This window comes from Gorilla gorilla, chromosome 11 (assembly GCF_029281585.2).
Source record: "Gorilla gorilla gorilla isolate KB3781 chromosome 11, NHGRI_mGorGor1-v2.1_pri, whole genome shotgun sequence".
Taxonomy (NCBI): domain Eukaryota; kingdom Metazoa; phylum Chordata; class Mammalia; order Primates; family Hominidae; genus Gorilla; species Gorilla gorilla.
The window spans coordinates 93,132,818-93,152,457 of record NC_073235.2 but is presented as its reverse complement, the minus strand read 5'-3'; the positions used below and the strand labels follow the sequence as shown (position 1 = coordinate 93,152,457).

The window sequence follows — 19,640 nt, the reverse complement described above, 5'->3', positions numbered from 1 at the left end:
CCTCCCAAATAACTGAGACTACAGGCACCTGCCACCACAACCAGCTGATTTTTATTTTTATTTTGTAGAGACAGGATTTTGTCATGTTGCCAAGGCTGGTCTTGAACTGTTGGACTCAATCAGTTTTTCCACCTCAGCCTCCCAAAGCACTGAGATTGCAGGTATGGGCCACCATGCCTGGCCTGTAAAGGAAACTTTTGGAGAAACAGGAAAAAACGCATTCATTTAGTGCTTTACTCCTGTAGCCCAATGTCAAAACTAAAAAAAAAAAAAAAAAAAAAACGGCAAAAATTATCTAATTGTTCTATAGATTTTTTTCCCTCTCTTTTTTTTTTTTTAGTAGGAAACTTCTTGGGAGTTCTATTACAGGTTTAAATTTTAGACTGAAACAAATTACTTGTTTTGTGTACGTGGCACAGTGTCATAATTGTAGCTGACTGAGACCTCAGAAGACTATCAGCTGATCTCACATGATATGGTTTGGCTCTGTGCCCCAACCCAAACCTCATGTTGTAGCTCCCATAATTCCCAGGTGTTGTGGGAGGGACTCAGTGGGAGATAACTGAATCATGGGGATGGGTCTTTCCCATGCCATTCTCTGATAGTGAATAAGTCTCACGAGATTGATGGCTTTAAAAATGGGAGTTTCCCTGCACAAGCTCTCTCTCTTTGCCTGCCACCATCCATGTAAGATGTGACTTGCTTCTCCTTGCCTTCTGCCATGATTGTGAGGACTCCCCAGCCATGTGGAACTGTAAGCCCATAAAACTTATTTCTTTTGTAAATTGCTCAGTCTTGGGAATGTCTTTATTAGCAGCGTGAAAATGGACTAATATATCATGATTGAGACCCAACTGATAGTTGCAGTGTGCAACATGCATGTGTATGTTGAAAGATACTCTTCAGAGATTTTTGTTTGGTATTTCTTCTCAAGAACACAAAGGAGCAGGACAGCTAACATTTTTCCCATTATGCAAGGAATTCATTAACTAGCACAATATTCTCAATTTGTTATGGTGTGTCCATATGAATTCTTAAAGACTGGGGTCCCACCAGAGTAAAGAAGCTACTTACCTTTTAAACCAGCTCTGAGTTTAAAATAATTTCTTTTGTGGGAAATCCTCAAAAATTAAACAGTTAGTTGGTATGTTTCAGAGAACTTTGTTAGGAAATCACATGAAAATGTGGCCAACGCACTACCTATGAGGCCACTGGTCACCAGCTGAGCTGAAGGTGGAGCTTTTTCTTCTGTTCTGTAGCTTTACATGGATAAAACCAGTGTCTTCTCTCTGTCCGTAAAAAACTACATTTGTAACTCAGTGAATCTTTTAGTCCCTGATATTAGGAAATCCATAAAGTGCAGAGATCTAGAAAGTTCCTTCAGAAAACAGTGTTCTGGTGAATTAGTTTGCTGAGACTGCTGAAACCAAGTACCACAGATTGGGTGACTTAAACAGAAACTTATTTTCTCACAGTTCTAGAGACCAGAAGTCTGAGATCAAGGCATCAGCAGTGTTGGTTATTTCTGAGAGCTGTGAGGGAAAGGTCTGTTCCAGGTCTCTTTCCTTGGCTTGTAGATGGTCTTCTTGTGTCTTCACATCGCCTTCTCTCTGTATGTATCTGTGTCCAAATTGTCTTGTCTTCTAAGGATATCAGTCATATTGGATTGGGGCCCATCCTAATGACCTCATTTTGAATTGATCACCTCCTTAAAGACCCTATCTCCAAATATAGTCACATTCTGAGATCCTTGGAGTTAGGACTTCAATATATGAATTTGGAGAGGGACACAATTGAGCCCATAATATCTGGATACAAAGTTTTGTGGATCTTAAAGATCTACTCACTTTTAGTCCCTGTTTGAGTTACTGCAGGACCTTGTCCTATAGGGCAAAATGAGTCCTAAATGTGTCCCCACACCACAACAGCACTGCCCAACATGCACCGTAACCTTTCTTCTACTTTTACTTCAGCTTCGCTTTGTCCCATCAGCTCCTCACAAGGCTGCTGGGAGAAGAAGGCTTGCTGTAGCCACCAGCCTCCAAGACCTCCAGAGTCCTTGTCCAGGGTGCAGGGCCCATGCCCATGGTTGCTGGTCCTGGGGGTGTCACAGCCGTGCTCCCAACCACACCTGTCACCTGAGCTCCTGAATCAACTTGGCCTGTCCTCAAGCCTCACAAATTTCTCTGAATAACTCATCCAGCCCCAGGCTCTAACCCCCCACTGCACAGAGGACCCCAAACCTGCCTAGACTTGGAGAAAAGACTCCATTCTGCCCTGTCTAACCTCTCTAACCTCTCCTCCCTCTACCACACCCTGTCCATCCTACAAAACATCCTCTTTCCTCTCAAGTTCAAGACAGAGACTTTAATCCTGAGCAGTAGAGACAAGCAATTTCCAGTATGTGAATCTATGTCGGGGTGGGGGTGGGAGACAGTATGGGTGGGTGGGGGCATGCTGTGTGGTGAGGAGGTGTGTGGCATGTTTGCAGGTATAAAAGGTAATTTTAGAACAGAATTTGATTTTTCAACACGAACTCTGAACGATCAGCCTGTAGCCATGTAGGGGAGGGAGGCTCCCCCTTAAGGTTCCTTTTTGTCTGGGCCTGAGAATTAAATTCACACAAGACAGATCAACTGGAGAAAAGCATACAAATGAATGTAACAGATGTGTTACATGGCACAGGAGCCTTGTAATGAAATGAAGACCCAAGAAGAAATTAGAGTCAATTACTTATATACTGAATTGGCCAAAGATTGGACCAAGCAAGTTTTGAAGAAGCAACTAGAGTTCTGGGAAGACTTGAAAAAATAAGAGTTATTTTAACAAGGTCTGTACAGAATTCTCTTGGTCTCAACTTCTCACCCTTGGTAAGAAGAATGTTGCCTTTTCTTCTCATATAGGGAGGGTGTCTTTCACGTGGGAATTTCATCTCCTACTTTTTAAAAACAGAAACAAAGTCAGAATGATCTACTTGCACCTGCTGATTTTCAAGTGCCTTTAATTCAAAATAGTCAACATGTGAGAGTGGCATATTTTTAACTCCTTCATCATCTACAGATATGGTGAAATGAAGAGAATCACAGAATCTGAAATAGTTATAAGAAATCCTAGAGATACTTTTACCAGTATCTTTATAGTTTAAGTAAAGAAACTGGGACACAGAAATATTGTGTCCAAGTTTACATCATAGTTTATAAAAGATTGAATACTCTAAGTCTAAAAGCTAAGACGTGCAATGGTCTGATACTATAGATTAAAACTGTGGAAAGAGTTCCATATGAAATTGCATTGGGGCTGGGCACAGTGGCTCATGCCTGTAATCCCAGCACTTTGGGAGGCCAAGGTGGGTGGATCACTTGAGGCCGGTAGTTTGAGACCAGACTGGGCAACATGGCAAAACCCACTCTCTACAAAAAATATAAAAAATTAGCTGGTCGTGATGGTGCATGCCTGTAGTCCCAGCTACTCAGGAAGCTGAGGTGGGAGGATCACTTGAGCCTGGGAGGTTGAGGCTGCAGTGAGCCATGATTGTGCCATTGTACTCCAGCCTGGGTGACAGAGTGAGACCCTGTCTCAAGAAAAGAAAAGAAACTGTGCACTGGAGTATCTGTCCAGTTCATAGTGTCTTCCTTAAAGTTCCCTCTTCCCATGCCCAAAGTGGATGAATCTCCATTCCACTTTCCACAGTTGGCTGAACTGGACTGGACACCTGACCCAGGATAAGTCAATCAGAGTCCCTTCTCAGGGAATTTGGAATTAGGCTTGGAGATAGACAGTGGCAATTGATGTAGCTAGACCCAGTGACAAGGTCAGATTCGCCACTGTCCAGTGGTACCCAAGCACGGGGCAGTGGTACTCTTTCACCACAACACTAGCCCTGCTCTGGGATGAGGCCCGCCCTCTGTTGGGGAAGGCTTAGGAATGTCCTGCTCTGTTCAAAGGCTGCTTGTCCACTATGGCCTGAACAGATGGAGATCGCTAAGTCTTGAGTCCAGGAAGCCCTTTTTTTGCTGGCCAAGGGTATGTGCTGGCTGCTGCCTGTGGAAGAACTTGTATAGGTCACAAAGCAACAAAACCCAGATAACTGTGGCACCTTGGCAAAAAGGACCAGGGGCAGTGTGGGCTCACTCCACAGTGCTCCTGGATCTGTAGGTCTGGCTAGGCTCCCCCATGTGGCTCCCAGCCCTGGGGAGTGAGGTACTCACAGTCTCTGGGTGCCAACTCTGCCTCCATCCATACGGCTTCCCTAAGATCCTGTTCCTTTATCCCCAGGGCTCCACTGACCTGACCTCTCCTACCCCCTGGGGAGAGGGTGGTCATAGGGTCCTCCTGCAGCTTCTTTCTAATGTATTATTGTTAGGACAGAAATTGTATACCTTGTTTCCTTCAAGGTCTTTCCTCTCAATTCACAATCCTTTCTTTCTTTCAACAAAACCCACCTCGTTCTTTAAATCAAAAGCTTTGGCTTTCAGAGCTATTATTTCTGATAGGTTCTTAGAAAAGAGTCTGTTTTGGCCGTGTGCAGTGGCTCACACCTGTAAACCCAGCACGTTAGGAGGCCGAGGTGGGTGGATCACTTGAGGTCAGGAGTTTCAGACCAGCCTGGTGAAACCCCGTCTCTACTAAAAATACAAAAATTAGCAAGGCCTGCTGGCCCATGCCGGTAGTCTCAGCTACTCAGGAGGCTGAGGCAGTAGAATCACTTGAACCCGGGAGGCAGAGGTCGCAGTGAGCTGAGATCGCACCACTGCACTCCAGCCTGGGTGACAGAGCGAGACTTCATCTCAGAAAAAAAAAAAAAAAGCCTATTTTGTAACAGCCCCCCCCCACCACCAACAAAAAAGCATTGGCCGTTTCTTTATTTTTGCATACCAGCACTAGCTAACCACTCTAATTCTCTCTTTAAGTCAATGTGGACGGCTCTGGGTGAGCACAAGGAAATGCAAAACAGAAACACACACACACACACATTAATATTTTAAGAAATTACTTTGCTATGTGGGTAAACTCACTATTGTTGGCAGTCATATTCCACCTTGTAAATTAGGGAGAGGGTATAAGCCAGTTTGCAGAGATGATCATGAAGCTGACTCACAAAGAGAAACAGAGGAGATGGTGAAGCCAGGAATAGTGGCTCACGCCTATAATCCTAGCACTTTGGAAGGCTGAGGTGGGCGGATTGCTTGAGCTCAGGAGTTCGAGACTCGCCTCGGCAACATGGTGAGTCCCCTGTCTCTACAAAAATAAACAAAAATCTTCTGGGCATGGTGGCATGTGCCTGTAGTCCCAGCTACTTGGGAGGCTAAGGTGGGAGGAACCCTTGAGCTGGGGAGGTCGAGGCTGCAGTGGGCTGAGATCATGCCACGACCCTGCAGCCTGAGTGACAGAGTGAGACCCTGTCACAAAACAAAACAAAAACAAACAAACAAGCAAAACCAGAGGAAACAGTGGAAAGAGGACTGTCTGGGTTCCTGACACTTTTTAAATTCCAAGTTTTAGTCTAAATAGAGCTGTCCTTTGTCTCCATATCCTTAAATATCATTCTATTCTTAAAATAAATTTATTATTTTTCTTAAGCTAACTCAAGTTTATACTTTTAGCAACCGGAACAGTGCTAATTAATACAGTTTCATGGTTGCAAAGCTAAGCTACATTTTCCCAACTAACTTTAAAAATCGTTATAGAGATTAACACTAGTAGTTAAATGGTCCTATAACTTTTGTTATAAAAGTTGGTATTATTTATTGCCCCTCTAGTTAACATTTCCCTGATGAAGATTTCAGAATGTGGTTGCAATTAGTCTCAAATGTTGGTATCCATCTGGAAAGAGATATGACTAACATAGACTCTCTCTGCCCCTCTTGTTAAATGGTAGTTGCTATGCCATGGGCGTCTTCCCCAGGTAAAGACTTCCTCTCTGTGTGTTGGGACCACGGGAGCAAGCATCAGAGGTCCGTGCTTAGCCAGCCGCTGTGACGCTCCTGATGCCATTGACTCTCTTGCTTTGATTAGAGGTCTGCCACATGCTAGGGAGGAAAGTAATTTCCTTCTCTATTTTTTTCACTCTGCCCCGATGCTTTCTTTTTAGGGAACCAATACAAGCCTCCTTCTTGGGAATTTTGCTCCCGTGGCTCCTACTAATCGCTAGCAGGCAGTGATGCAGCCAAATTTCTCCCAGCTCACTGAAACGTATTCCTGCCTTAAACTGGAGCAGTCAAATTCTCCCTGCAGATAATTTGGAATTGGGCTTTAGGGACTCCGGTCAGTCTTGATTGGGGTCTGGATAGAAAGTTATTGTCGGGCTGGCCTGGGCAGCCATGAGCATCTTGCAGCAGACATGGCTGGTCTGAGAGAGACAAAGCAAGTGTGCAAAGGGAAGGGAGAATGAGGAACCACTCTGCCTCTCAGAGAGGTATGCAGAGGACCACCTTTTCTTCTGAATTCCCCAGCTTCTTGGACTCCAGTTCCTCCTGAGGCTGGGCTGTACTTCCTGCCCTGGGGTTCCTTAAGATGTCCTTATATTCTTCTCGAAAACTTCCCTGTGCTTAAGCTCATTTGAATGGGCTCTATGCCAGTCAATCACAGAGTCTTGCCAACAGCTCACTATAGGGGTCAGTCATTATATAATTGATAGAGTATGTGACTGTCACTCATTCACGTGATTCCCAAAACAGGTTTCATTAAAGAGAGAAAAAGAACACAATTTAAGTTAATTTCTTCCCTTTCCATGTATCTCTTCAGAGTAGAAAATGGCATCTGGATGTATTGACTTTCCTTTTTAATATGAACAGAGACTTTAGAATTCATTTTACAAAATTGTATTATATGGCCAGGCACAGTGGCTCACGCCTGTAATCTCAGCACTTTGGGAGGCCAAGGCAGGTGGATCATTTGAGGTTAGAAGTTCAAGACCAGCTTGGCCAACAGGGTGAAACCCTGTCTCTACTAAAAATACAAAAATTAGCCAGGTGGTAGTGGCGTGCACCTGTAATTCCAGCTACTAGGGAGGTTGAGGCAGGAGAATCGCTTGAGCTTAGGAGGCTGAGGTTGCCATGAGCTGAGATCACGCTGCTGCACTCCAGCCTCGGCGACAGAGTGAGAAAAAAAAAAAGTAGCATTATGTATTAGTTGTTGGCATAAATGTGAGAACCAAAAAATTATCAACGCTTAATATATGGGATGACAGATTCAGCAGTCCTGATTTTAAATAATATTGAGGCCATCAGATCCTTTCCCTCACAAATGTCAGCTATTTGTGGAGTGACCCTGTGCTTAGTAGTGTTTCAGAAAGCTCCTGACAACTGGAGAAGTTGGGTTGAACTTTAATGAAGAAAAAGCTAACTGAAAATGGAATGTCATCTTTGTCCAAAGTAGATACAGTTTGGCTGTAGCTTTCCTAGACGATTAAAGCTAGAAGAGATCAAATAGGGCCTCTTAACCTCGATTTTATTATGTTTTGGGTGAGGCTGTGGACCCACTGAAATTTATGCAAAAGTTGAGATTAAGTGCATGCACTGTTATAAGGAAAGGAGTAATGTGTTTCATCAGCTAACCAACAGGGCACATGACACAGGAGTTAACAACCAGTTAAAGCCCAATCCCTTTTTAACAGAAAACTGAGGCACGGCAAAAATGTGATTTGATAAGTCACACATAAATACAATGGCCAAGCCAAAGACTGAAATCCACACATCCGAAACATTATCCAGGGTTCTTCTGCCGCATGACAGTGCCTCCTGAGTGCTCAAATAAAAGCCTCTTTAACGTGGGATTGTAATGAGCAGGCAAAGCATGCTCTTCAACGGCAAGACAAAGGTTGCTGACTCCAAGAGTTTGTTTTCCTCAGTAAATATTAGCAATAACTTAAATGTTTATAAGATTCATCTCATGGATTCTTGGGGATATGCATGGAATCAGGTGAGAAAGTACCCCCTAAAAATCTGCACCCCCTAAAAAGGCAGTGACAATTTTATAGCATCTTTATGTCTTGTGTATGCCATGATTTCACCACAATCTCCCGATTTGGAGGGCATCTTTTATGATTCACGTCTTACAAATGAGAAAACTGAAGCTCAAAAAGCTTGAATGACTTGACTTGCTTACAGGTCTCATCATCTGAAGATAAAACTGGTTGTAAAATGAAGGTTTTTTGACTCCCCGTCCTTTGATCTGTAGCACATGGCTTTGAACTTCCAAAGTGCTCTTCTCTGGATAAGAAAAATGCAGCTATAGATATGGGGATATAAAATGATTTGATGGCAGTCAAATAAATAGTGGATGAGCCAGGACTCAAACTCCTGTTTCCTAAATTATCTCTAACCACTAATAGTAAAAATTTTGTGTTTATATTGTTGTTGTTTGTTAAGTAATAAAAATCTCACCTAGCAGAGAAGAAGGGTGCCGCAGGGAAATGAGACCTGAACTAGGGACACAGAGACCTGGGGTCTCTGGCTGTGTCACTTGTTCACTGTGTGAGAGCTTTGACAAGTCACTTAACAGCTGGGCCTGGATTTGCTTTGGGAAATGGGACAGGTGACCTCAACATGCTACACTCTTTCAATAGAACAGGCTTTTTTGATTCTTCTGTGTGTGTATCATAGCCCATGTGATAATGTGGCAGAATTCGCATTCTGGTGCCCTATCTGCAGTCAAACAAACAAAATGGACATGTTGTGAGATGTTTTTGAGAGAATGAAGTGAATTTTGAAAGCCATTTTTATTAAGCTAAAAGTAGCAAACTACGAAGGATGGGAACAATTAGTCTAATTTCTTTAACTCAGGAGTCTTTATGAGTTAATTACCTTGCAACTTAGTTCAAGAGTAGTGTGTTGTAGGCTACTAAAATTTTAAAATATGATAGCTCTTTACTTCCAATTCCAATCTGAGTTTTAATGGATATTTTCTTCCCCAAATATGTGGTTGAGCACATATTGTTTTCTAGGATTTCTCGTGTATAAATTCACTCTCTTTGATGGGAGAAGCTGGAAGCAGATGTAGTTTACTTTCAAGGAATTAATGTTGTCAAAATTCATCATTTCTGTGAGATCAGGAAGAATATGTTTAGGTTGAACTACTGCTATTAAAGTGTTCTGATCATAAGTCAAAGCTGCTCTTAACAGGAGAAAAACAAATATATTTTAGAGGCTTAAACATATTTCAAGTCCTTTTTTAAAAAATCATAAGTGAATTGTTACTGTTGCCTTCTAAAACTTCTCTTCATGCCTGATTTTCACTACATATTTTTGAAGCCATAACAACTACAGATAAGCAGTGATAAGATAAGCAAAGTGTTTTAAACCAAAGAAACATGGGCTAGTATATACAGCCAGATGTCAATGAGGGTGCCCTGGTGTCATGGGTCAAGAGTCATTAATATATTGCAGTTAAAAAGTCATTTTACTGAAATTTATGGAAAAACAAAGAAAATAAAAAATGTTTTCTTTTACATTAATTTGCTGTGCTCTAAAGTTTAGGTGTTGCCTGATCAGTTGTTCTATGGGATTCTTCTTTGACATTTTTAGGTACAGACAGTGCAAAGGTGGTGTGCCTAGTGAGCTTGGATGTATCAAACAGCTGTAAGAAAATCTCTCCAACCTTCTCTGAATAAAGGAGGAATGTGGTGTTTATTGAGGAACAGGCAACCCTTACATTTGAATAAAAGATGCCATATAGTGAGTCCATTATTCATTTTCATATTCTTCCTGTTTACTTCTGTCAGTATGCTGTGTTTTACTTTAGTAAATTAAACTATTGCATCAATTATTCTTCCCAATTACCCTGTTTGGTAGCACTCTGTTAACGTTCTTAAAGTTAACTGTAGCCTCTTTAATAATCTACTTCCACAGCCTGTTCTCACCCTGCTTGACTCTTACCTAGTCTGACATTCCCAATACCCTCTATTCTGTGGCTTCCTGCCTGTTCTTCTAGGATGTTTCTTTCTCTCCGTTGTCCTCCCATTTCTCTGACTGCTCTTTCTTGGTATCCTTGGTGGCTTTTGTTGTTGTTCCACCTACCCCATATAGTCAATATTTCCCAGAGATCTAGCCTTACCCATCTCCTCTTTTATTTTCCTGTTGTCTCATTCACTCCCGTGGCTTCAGCGGCCAATTAGGAGACTCCAATGACTATCAAATCTAAGATCCCGGTCTTGACCTGAATTTCAGGCTTTCCTGATCTCCAGACTTTTGTCTCCAAGTAAATCCTAAATAGCTCCACTGAAATAAACGGAAGGCCTCTCAAACTCCACAGGTCCCAAATAGAATTCATTGTCTCCCTCACTGTGGAAGGCAGTCTCCCGGGTGGCCCCTAGTGGTACTGATTTCCTGGTATGCATTCATGTCCTGGAGTGGAAGCAGAGAATGAGTCTGGGTAGTGGGCAGTTTATAATGCTTTATTACATTCTTTGTATTTGTTCAGGATAATGCTTGTCTGTTTTAGATTACAACTCTTTCAGGCTCAAAAATCATATTTTAATTTGTTCTTATGGTCCCCTTGTCCTTAGATGTGCCTAAAAATGTTAATGAGGATAATTTTTTGTTGTGTTTAGGAAACTCTTGAGTTTTTAAAAACATTTTCCCCGTCTTTAAAAAAGACAGTTGGGAGCCATTGTGCCTAATGGCCAGGCACAATGGCTCCCAACTGTAATCCCAGCACTTTGGGAGGCCAAGGTGGGAGGATTGCTTGAGCCCAGGAGTTCAAGGCCAGTCTGGGCAACATAGTGAGATTCCATCTCTAAAAAAAATTCAAAAAATTATCCAGACATGGTGTCATGAGCACCTGCAGTCCCAGCTGTTGAGGTTGGGGTCACAATGAGCCATGGTTACACCACTGCACTCTTCAGCCTGGGTGACAAGTGAGACCCTGTCGCAAAAACAAAACAAAACAAAAAAAAACCCTCAATTTAAGAAACAGGTAAAATATAATACTTACATTTAATTTTGAATTTCTCTCAAGTCATCAGTAGCTATGCTGCTGTGCTGCTGCTTCCTCAGTCCCTGCACAACTGTCTTATTAGGGCCCTCACACTAGCCCACATCAAGGAGCTGGAGAAAACCTATATTTTTAAAATGCACAATCTGATTTTTCCTTCTCATTACAGACAGAAACCGAGCAAAAATAATACTTATCACCTGCAAACTGATTTCTTCTCTAGGTATCAATGAGTTCCTAAATCTCTTGGTGCAGTTTCTCCTTCATAAGATGAGGATAATAGTGCCAAATTTGTTGGTTTGCGAAACAGATTAATTAGGTCACAACTAATGATAAAGATAGCCTTGCAACCTTTAAATAAAGGTGTTATTTCTAGAATTTTCCACTTAGCACAAGAAAGGAGAATAGTCTAGAGTTCACTATTGTAAAATTGACTTGTCTCCTTTGTAATTAATAAATAATTTGTGAGTGAAATTTGGAGATGCAAATTAAGTTAAACCATGGTTTGAAACCTAGCTAATTTGTGTCCCTAAAGGGCAGTTCCTAACACTATGCCTGGGCATTTTTAAGCAGGTGGCTTAACAAATGCTTGCTAAATGAATGAATAATTGAATAATTGCATATCCTTCACTCTTGTTCCCCTTGGTCTTTATTGTCACTGCTCAAGTTTGACCACCTGAAGGGTGAACAACCGCAACAGCTTCCTAGTCACTGCCTCCACATAACATAGCCAGAATCAAGCCCTTTGGGGGCATCTTGGAACAGCTTATAAACCTTAAAATATTAGCTGAGCATGGTAGCGCATGCCTGCAGTCCCAGCTATTCAGGAGGCTGAGGTGAGAGGATTGCTTGGGCCCAGGAGGCGGAGGTTACAGCGAGCCAAGATTGCACCACTGCACTCCAGCCTGGGCAAGAGAACAATACCCTGTCTCAAAAAACAAAAACAAACAAAACAACTTCTAATTGCTTCCCAGATTGAATGAGAACTTTGTATGAGTTTCAAAGGATTTCATTTAGTAGTCACTCTTTTCTAGATGTTTTATATCTAATTAAACTTTTATTTGAATTTTCTGCTTTAGTCCATTACATTTTCCAGTGGTATTGGAATGTGGCTTTTCTGCTTCCCAACCTGGGCCTTTCAGACATGCTAATTCCAAAGCCCTGCAATGCCCTTTCACTTCTCCGCTTCAGTAGCTGCCTTCAGAAAGGCTTGATGTTTACTTTCTTTGGGAAGCCTCTGCTGCAGTCTAGACACCACTAACAACCAGCTGATCAGTACTCACATATGGCCTAGTTATTTCCACATGTGTGTATTCAAGCTTTATCTATAAAGTGTTTACCATGTAAAATGTCTACACATAGTACAGGCCACTCAGTTCAAAGGATATTTGACAGGATCGGGTGCTCATGGACAAGTGACTGGCCTAAGTTCCTACTACTAGTTGTGGAATAACTATTATCTCTTGAGACATCTGTTTTCTCATCTGCAAAATGGGGGTGATAAGCACCTCCTGGAGTTGCAGAGGATTACATGTAAAGCAGTTGGCCCAGTGCTAGGAAATGGTGGATTTTTTATATGGCACTACCTACCAGATTAAGAATATAAGCCTGAGTTTTAAATCTTTTGCTTTGCAAGGCAGAACTAGATCCTGTCTTTTAAATAAGGAATCATAGAAAAAGTGACTTCCCTTATAAGCCAGCTGTCACATACCTGTGACATGAAATGGAAAAGTCTTGAGAAATGGAATCCTCTCCTCTCACTTTTAAATATTAAAATATATTAAAATTGTTCTTCTCTTTGAATAAATTACATAACTTCTAATTAATTTCCACTTTAATGTTAATTTTTTAAGTGGAAATTGCCTTTTATTATCCTAAGAATTGGAATCAAGTACCTGGCTGTATCTGCGATGTCCCTATCTCACTATACACATTTTTCTGTTGCCTTCTCACCAATAAAAATCAGAAAGATGTGGTCCAATTTGAAAGCCAATATATGCAAAAGAAACTCATAAAAGTCAATGTATGAGCATTTTCTGATGATGGAGACATTGGTTGAATTCAAAAAGAAAATGAATGACCTAGTTCATTTTAACTGCTGATGAAAAACATGCTTACATTATGTTGTCAGGGATCTGGGGATGGAAAATACGTATTTTTTGGGGGAAAAATAACGAAAACGATGAGACTCTGAAGAGCCTACAGTGTAAGAACATGCTACCAAAAAAAATCACTTTGTCTTTTGGGAAGGATAATAGCAGGGTATGGTGGGTGCTAGACCACAGACGTTTGGTTTAACAGTTCACAGTCGAAGACGATAGGTAGTCTCAGAAAATTATACAATGTCTCTGCTGAAACAGTTACCAGTAAGATGCCACCTACGTATGTACTACTTAACTAGCTTCCTACATACTGCAGCCTAAGTGACCTGCCAACATAGGGTGTCTGTGACAGTTACGAGAGAATGGCCATGCTTGCTTGGGATTATGTGTGGGTGTTGAACATGGCACTTTGAACAAATTTATGAGGTGCAAACTTCTAATGCAAAGATGACTCATAAGGTTTCAGAATGTGTACATATGAAGCACATTCGAATTTATACCGTCACTAGTGCTCACCCACAGCAAAACTAGGCTAGGTTGATTACCAAATTGTTTGGACTAACAGGAAATTCACAAAATTTGTCACTCTTAGTAAATGAGAAAAATTATTGGGTTCATGATTTTAACATGTGTGGCACTACCATCTTGAACCAATGTGATGTACTTAATCTACATTTTGCAACATTATGTTTTGATGGCAACATTGAACTATCACTACTTCTCAGAGACTGTGAAGAAGCTGATTCTTTTAATAAGTTAGAATGGAAAACTGAAATAGAATTGTATAATAAAGCAAACATTTCAATAGAAACTTCTAAAACTTAAAACTGTATTTAGGTAGGTTTCTCGATTTACATAAATGTAGCATAATGCTCTGTGCAGAGGAAATTTTTTAAACATTTTACTGAAAGTTATTCTTAAGATATTTAATAACTAAATTGACTAAAGTGCACTAAAGTCAACAAAAATTAGGAGAGGTAATTTCCCACTTCAGTGTCTTGATTGTGGTAATCAGTATACAATGTACTGGTATAAAAAACCATCACACTGTATACTTCAATATCTTTTTGTCAAATATTTTAAAATTAAAAGAATAAAATGGAAAAATAATGGTAACTAAGGATTTCATATGGATGTTGAAATAAGAAGATTACTATTTTATGTGAGTCTGATGTTCCTTGAGGGTTTGACCCCAATTGCTAAAAAAAACAAACAAACTCATTAAAAATTCCTTTAAGATGAAGTGGTAGAAGCCAGACCTTTAACATTATTGGAGGAATACTTTGAAAGTAAATCACTTAGCAGTCAGAATAACAATTTGGAAATTGTGACCAAATAGTCAAACACAGCTGGGAGACCTAGAATTCAACAGGACATTGTTTTAACACTTAAGAATTGTGTGACCTAACAGATGGGAAGACTATAAAAGAGTAAGGCTTAATTAACCAACTTTGTAAACAGAACCAGTTCACAGTTCCCTTAAAAGTGATTACGATTTGCTAAACTTAGAAAGTAAAGATTTGTAAGCTGAACTTAACCTTAAGCACAATACATTTTTGCATTCTAATAAGTTATGAACTTAAAAAATAAATTTCTGATTAGGCTTTTCTGCACAAAAAATAAAAAACACCTTTGAGGTGATCACAAAAAAAAAAAAATGTCATAGGTCAGCAGAAACAGATGCCAAAGATTTTTTTTTTTTTTGAGACGGAGTTTTGCACTGTCGCCCAGGCTGGAGTGCAGTGGCATGATCTCGGCTCACTCCAAGCTCCGCCTCCCGACTTCACGCCATTCTCCTGCCTCACCCTCCCAAGTAGTTGGGACTACGGGCGCCCGCCACCATGCCCGGCTAATTTTTTTGTATTTTTTTTTAGTAGAGATGGGGTTTCACTGTGTTAGCCAGGATGGTCTCGACCTCCTGACCTCGTGATCTGCCCGCCTCAGCCTCCCAAAGATGTTTTAAAGGTTTAACTGTTGCATACTCAGAAAGTAAGAAAAATCCTAGCTCCAGCATTTTGCTTTTGATCACTCCTACATGAAATAAAAAATTGTCTTACAGGATCACTATGGACATAGTTAACAGTAAGATTTTTGATATTAAATTGTATTTACAATAAAAATGTCAGGCATTGGATCATTCTCTTACTAACTTTGGAGGCCTACTTACAAATTTCATTTATGAGGACACCCACAGATAAGAAGCTTGCATTCCCTGAAACACCACCCATGCACAGCTGGACCATATGTTGGCTTTTAGTAAAAGAGCAACTACTGTATTTGGTCATTCAAGCTGTTACAAACATACAAGGTTTGTTCAATTCTAACTTCAGCTACTTACTAATTGAATTCATTTCCTAAAAGAGGCAGACCTTCTGGCTTCATCAGGTTGGTTAATACCTTGGTTTTCTTTTGAAGACTTGATGTAGTACATTAAGTCACAAGCAAAATGGGCATTGTGTTAATAATACTGAACTATTTTGAGACCCGAGTGGACAGACCATAAGTTAGGAAATTCCCTGCATACTTATTTAGCTTTTAAGTCTTAAATAGTGTCAACTATAGTTGTAAAAGTACACTAGGTGCTAGTAGTCTCATAATTACCAAATCCTAAAGCTTTTACCCAAGTGGTTTCACTAATTAAGGACAGATGAAAAGCACCTTTCCCCGCTGCCTTTTGACAGATTTAGTGGATCGTCAAAGGAATGATTACCCAGGCAAGCAGATCTAACTGCCATGCAGTTTCAAAATAAAATTGCAGTAATTTAACAACAACAACAAAAAAGCAGCCTCAAAGTGAAATGTACTGCCACTATGGCTTTTTATCAAACTCCACCTCTGAATGTTGATTTCAGTCCTGACCGATCTCTTCTGAATCTCACTCACTGAATGTGCTTTCTCTCACCTGTGAAGTGCCTGCTACCACAATGTCTGCCTAATACAGAATGCACTTAAATGTCAGCTCCTCATCCCAATATGTAAGGCACTGAAATTTTTATGTGAGTGGTATTAGTTCCTATCCAACTAGGTTTTGGGCAAGGATCATATATTTCATTTGTGACCTTTACCTCTTCCCTGGCACCTAGCACAGTGCTTGGCACACTGATGATCTTCATTAATCTATAGAACTCATCAATACTTGCTGAAAGGTTCTTCCTGGTTCTTTACTACAGGTTAGCTCAATTTCATATAATTAACCCATAACACTGAGCCCAAATCACATTAATATTATACATATATGTATTATAGATGTTAAATCCTAATGTTCCTTTTATTAATATTTAGTGGAGTTTTAAAAATGTCTTCATAAACTTCTACATAAATGAGAATATAAATTGACCTCTCTCTGCCAGACAAGAGTCTACTGAGAACCTGTTTACCAAATCATTTTTTAGAAATGACGGTAGCTGACAATATTTAGTCCCAACCTAAGACGTAAGTTCTTGTCCCTTAATACTGAAACCCAGCTTAAATAAGCAAATAAGCGAGGTAGAGTGGGTTAATATTAGTCACTGGAAAACTGCTATGTAGAAAATGCTATAAACATAAATGTGTGAGGCACAGAAAATCTTTATTGCCACAGGAAGCAAGTGCATTCGTCCCACCTCACCAACAGCTTGAAGAGTCACAAAAACGTGGACATCGCACAATAAAGTGTAAGAGACTCGGGGAGAAATGGTCCCTTGGACTATATTGGCTGTAATACTGAGGTAACCAATTGACCTTGTTCAGTGAAAATACCTCTAACAAAATGAAAAAATCAACTAGTTATAACTTCCAATTCACATATACAGTTCAAATAAAAATATATATTATTTGCTTTAATGTATAGCAAGTTTAATACATTAGTGTTTACAAAATAAAAACTGTATTCTACTGAAATTTTTCTTGTGCTTCCACCTTATCACTAAGCTTGAAAGACTAGAAACATAAGATAGTTAAGGAAACTTATTATGAATTTAAAGATGCAATCTGTGGGTCCACAACGAATGGATAAATATTGGAAGTTGGAAGATTACTGCATCTTTTAAAATTGTGGCTTATGAAAATCTACAAACTTGACTGTAAGACACAATTAAAAAAAAACAAAATGTTTCAAAATAGATTAGAATACAGGAAACGTTTCATGAAACTACTGAGATACTAACCAGTGCTATGGCTAATATTAAAAACTGAACAGTCTATTGAAATCGTACTCATACTATTTCTACACACAGTGAACAATACAACCACAATAATCAACCTCAAGCTAGCAACAAAGTTGCAAGGTCCATAAGAAGCTTCTTCAGTGAGCAAAACACTATGGTACAATTAAAACATTTAGGAAGGGGAAAAAAGCCTTTTAACAGTATAAAAGTTGTTTACTGGTGTTTCCTACTGTAAAGTACTTCTACAAATTAAAATGAAGAAGCAATTTATATACGTGACAGTGATCTGAGACTACAGTGCAGACATTTCATCTAACATTTGGCTGACAAATTTTAGTGTAACAGATTATGACTTAATATTTTTTACAATTATGATCTAGAGCAGAACTAAAAACAAAAAAACACATACTCTCTTACACTCAGAGTCAATACACTCTACTCAGTAATATCTGGGTTTAGATGCATCTGTAGGAAGTAGGTAAAGCTGTCAGTTATCTTCTCTTAAACCAACAGAAAAAACGTATATTGGCAGATGTATGTTGTTTTACCATTATGAATTCCAATGTGAAATTCTCATAAGTATGCAAGTAAATTATTAACATGTAAGCACACTCCCATATATATGCACATGGTCCATTAATTAAATTGGGGGAACTAAAAACATACCGTCAAGTTAAAATAAATTTTAAGAAAAAACTGCATTCATAAATCTCAAAGGTGTAGAAAAATGAAATCATAAAATAAATAATGAATATAGCTGTCAACTAAACTTCCATAGAAATATGCCTACAGATGTGGATGCAGTGATTGTCCACACTTGTGATGGCTGGGTGGGAAGACATTCCCTAGTGAAAGCATCTAGTCTCTCTTGACTTCTCTACATAGAGAAGACTTTCTGGATATAAAATAGTACTTAATCTATTACAGCCTTTGTTAACAGTCACCATCTTTATAACATGTAGGGTTAACTTACTATGTCTTAATCTATTTAACACATTCTGAAATATCAATGTTTAAGTCAAAGCTTTTATACATGGGTCCACTTATTTCAAGTTCTCTGTCCAAGCAATAGCTTCCTATCTTTGAAACATCTTAAGTAGCTATTAATACAATCTAGGTCAACTAGTTTAAGATATATTTTCTACTCTAGTGCTCATCTTTTTAACTTTCCTCCACTCAAGTATTTATTGTGTAAACGTGCATTGATAACCAGATGTTATATGACTGAATGCTAAAAATTTCCTGTTAAACAAAATCAGTTTTATCAAATATTAAATCCACAACATTTTTCCTTGGCTTAAACTGAGTATTCGCTATTTTTCCATAATCATTGCAATCTTGCCAATAACTACATCACTTAAGCTTTCTTTTTCAGAACTGCAGGCAAAGATTCTAAACTCTGACATATATTTACGTTAAACACACAAAGTAGACAACAAAATTTCAAGTAAAATAAACTGTATCCACATCTATTAGACCAAACAGGTCTCAACATCTAGATTTTACTTCTATAAATTACACAAATACATTGTACATTCTTAAATAATGAATGCTTACAATATTGATTTGTAAGCCTTTCCATATAAAATGACTTAACACAGGAATGTGAATGAATCAATATTACTGTTATAGATTGCAACACTCTTGATTTTCTCTTTTGTGGCTGTTGTTTTATCTTCCTGGTTTCCACAGACTACTGTACCAGTCCTTTTGCTTTGGCTATGAAATCTGTTTGAGCTGAATGAGGCAACACTGGTTATTAAGGCTTATTTCTATGATGGAGTATTATCCTTAAATCTGATGCCATTTCCAGAGAACGGTGAGAGAAATCACAGCTATCTTGAATCTTCAGGCTCTGTTTTGATGACTTTCTTTTCTAAGGTAAAAGCTGAATGAGGGTAGTCTTTTAAAATCCCAAGGCTCTCTACATAAAAATGGAAACAAAGTGAGTTGATATTTTAATCAATGGACTACAAAAATCAAACAAAGTTTTAAAACAAACCCCCAAACTCCATATCAAATAGTATCAACTATTCATGATTCTGTAATTCCATGCAAAATTTTTGTTCATAGAGCTGTTAAGAGCTTGGATTCTGGATTCAAATTTCAACTCTGCCAATTACTAGATGTATACATATAGTATACATATATGTATAGATGTATACATCTCTGGGCAAGTTATACACCTCTCTAAGCCTTAGTGTCTTTCTTCATTTATAAAATAGGAATAGTATCTACATAAAGTGGCACGAAAGTTAAATAATGAAATGCACATAAAACATTTAGCATACAGAATATATTAATTTTTATTTAATGCTTGATCCAACATGATAAATATATAAAAGGAAGCTGATTATTCATAAATAACTGTTACTGGTTAAAATATTCACCATCAATGAAGGAATCAGACTGAAAAATATCTTCATAACCTTGGAACTATTTTTTAAAGTTCTTCCGACAA

At 39.1% G+C, this 19,640-nt stretch overlaps 1 protein-coding gene and 1 long non-coding RNA gene across 17 annotated transcripts in view; one reads left to right on the top strand and one right to left on the bottom strand.

Moving 5' to 3' along the window:
* The first annotated feature begins 635 nt into the window (after nt 1-635).
* LOC134756397 (uncharacterized) overlaps nt 636-19,640 on the top strand; it is a 38,266-nt gene continuing 19,261 nt past the window's right edge. Inside the window, exons 1-3 of one of the 3 annotated variants that reach the window (XR_010129777.1) lie at nt 636-754; nt 9,525-9,674; nt 18,872-18,998. This is a non-coding gene — a long non-coding RNA (uncharacterized lncRNA). The remainder of the gene's footprint in view (nt 755-9,524; nt 9,675-18,871; nt 18,999-19,640) is intronic. The other 2 variants (XR_008677390.2, XR_010129776.1) reach the window with 2 other exon arrangements.
* NAB1 (NGFI-A binding protein 1) overlaps nt 16,584-19,640 on the bottom strand; it is a 43,896-nt gene continuing 40,839 nt past the window's right edge. For all 14 annotated transcript variants that reach the window (XM_055379264.1, XM_031008526.2, XM_055379265.1 and 11 more), the window contains one exon: nt 16,584-19,103. In XM_055379264.1, coding sequence (XP_055235239.1) covers nt 19,015-19,103 — 89 coding nt within the window. In that variant the 3' untranslated portion in view covers nt 16,584-19,014. The remainder of the gene's footprint in view (nt 19,104-19,640) is intronic.